The following is a 3,244-nucleotide window of genomic DNA, read 5'->3' on the forward strand; positions in this document are numbered from 1 at the left end:
GTCTTGTCTAGGAGCTTGTTGAGATATTGGTGCAGAGATAAGGACGGCACCAACAGATTGATTCTGATCCTCCTTACCACGACTCTTTTGACTATGAATAGCATTAGACTCATTTCTTCCTTGATATGGCTTCCTTGTAGTTCCAGAGGCAGAACCCACTTGAATCTTCCCACTTCGAATACCATTTTCCACACGTTCTCCAGTTAAAATGAGTTCAGTAAACCCAGAAGAAGAACTACCCAGCAGGTGACTATAGAATGGCCCAGTTAGCGTGCCCATGAACATGTCTACCAACTCTCTATCATTTAAAGAAGGTTGGACTCTTCCAGCTAAGTCTCTCCACTTTTGAGCATACTCCTTGAAGCTTTCTTTAGGACCCATGGACATGCTTTGAAGTTGCATGCGAGTCGGTGCAAGATCAGAGTTATATTGGTATTGCTTGTAGAAAGCCACAACCAAATCTTCCCATGTACGGACGCTAGCACTTTCCAGCTTATAATACCATTCGAGTTGAGTTCCAGATAAACTCTCTTGAAAGAAATGGATCCAGAGCCTCTTATCAGCAGTGTGAGGCTGAATCTTCCTCACGTAAGACCTCAAGTGCATCTTAGGACAGGAAATTCCATCATACTTAGCAAAAACGGGAGTCTTGAACTTCGGAGGAATAACGACCCCAGGAACGAGTCCTAATTCTTCAAAATCCAACCCAGGTACTTTCTGAATTTCCACACTTCTCAGACGCTCTTCCAGTAGCCTATACTTCTCATCAGCGTAATCCTCGTCTTGGGGATACTCGTTTTCTTCTTCTTCTTCACCATCAGAACCTACATGGCTTCCCTGATTGTTCTTGACGCTGAGATCATCTCTCTCTTCATCTTCCTCATTCTTAGGGATTTCAGCATCCTCGGCCCTCCTGGGACGACCTTTGAACCTTCTTCCCAGATTGATCACTCCTTTGGGCTTCTGAGTCTTCTTTTCCTTCTTAGTCAGAAGGGCTTTCAGTTCATTTTGTCCATTGGCCAGGTTCAGAATCAGAGCTTGAAATTCAGCATTCTGAGTTTGGAGAGCTTTGACAGATTGTTCGAGATCCATCTTTCTTACTGAAATAAACAGCATAAAGATGAGGCATTTGTCTTTATGAAACCTGTGATGCGATGTTTATGAATGATATGATTATGCATATGCAATGTTTTCAAGGAATTGAAAGAATTTTAACTCGTGTTGAAACAAAGAAAAAAAACATTATTTATTAATTAAATTGTAAGGTCATAACCCCAAAAGTTACATTAAAATAAAGAAATTAATAATAAATAAAGACACTAAATTCCAGGATTTTTGTCTTCCTGACGACGCCTCCTCTTTAGGACTCGGACTTCTTCCTTGTGTGCCTTGATCATTTCCTCTCTTTCTTGAACAAGCCTAGAAATTTCGTTTTCCCATGAATTAATCTGATCTGGAGAAACAAAATCTTCAATCTTCCATTTGCGGGAAAAGTAATCAAGTAAAGTCTCTTTCTCTTTGGCATCTTGTATTAACACCTCTTTTTCAGCTTCCACTTTTAGTAAGCGTCTCTCAAAGTCTTCCCTTTCCCTTTTCAGTCGGTTAACAGTTGCAACCAGGTCTTCATTTGGAGCAGGAATGTATGGCTCAAATGCAATTGGAGCAGCAGGAGGAGCTACCCTTGGAACTATGGGCGTATCAGATGGATAAGGCATCCCAAATTCCATAACTCGATCATAAACCCATCGGAAATATGGATCCCATGGCATATAATTTCTCCTTCCTATATCCTTTGCGCCAACTTTCTTTACTTTCATCCAAGCTTTGATGAAAAGGTCTCTCTTCTTCTCTTTGTCGGAATCATAATGGAAATATTCTGCACTAAGATACAAAGAACGCGGTTTGTCCTTCAAGGCAAAGCCAAACTGATGTCGAGCTAGAATGGGATTATAAGATATTCCTCCACGAACACCAAGAAGAGGTATATTAGGGAAATCTCCACAACTATCAAATAGCAAGGTTCCCTCGAACTTCTTTTGGTACCATAGGATGTCGTCGAAAGAAAGCTTCATAATTCTCTGAGCCCAAGTTAATCCTTCTTCATTCTTTCTTACGGAGAGAGGTAAGTGCGAAATAAACCACTTATGCAATAGAGAAGCACATCCTAGGACACAACCTTTCCTTTTTGATACTCGGAAATGAATAGAATGTAGTAAGTCACCAAGTAAAGTAGGAACCAGATTCTTGCTAAGGAATATGTTGATAGCAGCCACATCAACAATTTTTTCATAATGGAAAAACAAAACTTGTCCATAAATTAAGAGGGACAACACAGCTTCCAAGGCATCCATACTTGAAGCTTTAGCAAGAATCTCCGCTTTTTCGTAGAGGAAATCAAGGGGTAATCCAGAATACTCTTTCTTACTAATCCAAACCTTCTCAATTTCTGATCTTGGCAAGTGCAGGGCAGCAGCAATGACTTCCAACTTAGGCTCTTCTTCTTTACCAGTATAAGGAATTTTATTAAGCACAGGAAGTCCAAGCAAGTAGGAGAATTCTTCCAAGGATGGTACTAACTGAAAATCTCTATAAGTGAAGCAATGTAGTAACGGATCATAGAATTGAACCATGGTGTTGAGGAGAACGTCATCCACATTAGTTCGTACCAAACTTATGAGTGTATTAAGAGAATCACTGAATTTGAGAGAACCAGAGATGTTGTCGCAGAAAATCTTCAATTGCGTTGGCACTTTCTTGAAATTGAGGAAGAACGGTTTACGGCCTTTTGTTTCCATATTCAAACAACCTACAAAACAACATACGGTTAAGAAACCTCCAATTCCTTGAAATGGGTTAGTTATGCCATGTATGAATGATGCATGTATGCATGATGCACATACACAAGTAAATCCACACAAATCACACAATTTTTGGATTAAGGCTTGCGTGGAGTTTGATCAAGTGTCCTTCCCAAGGGTATTTCTACGGATAAGGAAATTTCAGCAACGGGTTCTACCAAGTGACTCAGAATTGTCGACCCTCCTAAAGCACCCTCGAACATGATACATACATACCATGCAATGATACTTTGAGAAAGAGCCTATCTGAGCTGTAGTATCGGGTAGCGACTATGCTCTCAACATACATCAAGAGTAGTCCCCCCACTACGTTCCTAAAAGTCAGGATGGGTTAAAGGTTACTAACGGTCCTTGAGCTCCGACTCACCCACAGGTATCCACACGAA

General features: G+C 40.6%; 1 protein-coding gene across 1 annotated transcript; it reads right to left on the reverse strand.

Annotated features, from left to right (window-relative positions):
* Positions 1-1,319: 1,319 nt before the first annotated feature.
* Positions 1,320-2,795, reverse strand: LOC131650240 (uncharacterized). Its single transcript, XM_058919960.1, has 3 exons — positions 2,667-2,795; positions 2,193-2,576; positions 1,320-2,105 (listed from the first exon to the last, which is right to left on the reverse strand). Exons 1-3 carry the CDS (start codon positions 2,793-2,795, stop codon positions 1,320-1,322), a joined length of 1,299 nt encoding a protein of 432 aa, XP_058775943.1.
* Between the last annotated feature and the right edge of the window lie 449 nt (positions 2,796-3,244).

Source organism: Vicia villosa, linkage group LG2, assembly GCF_029867415.1.
Source record: "Vicia villosa cultivar HV-30 ecotype Madison, WI linkage group LG2, Vvil1.0, whole genome shotgun sequence".
Lineage (NCBI taxonomy): Eukaryota > Viridiplantae > Streptophyta > Magnoliopsida > Fabales > Fabaceae > Vicia > Vicia villosa.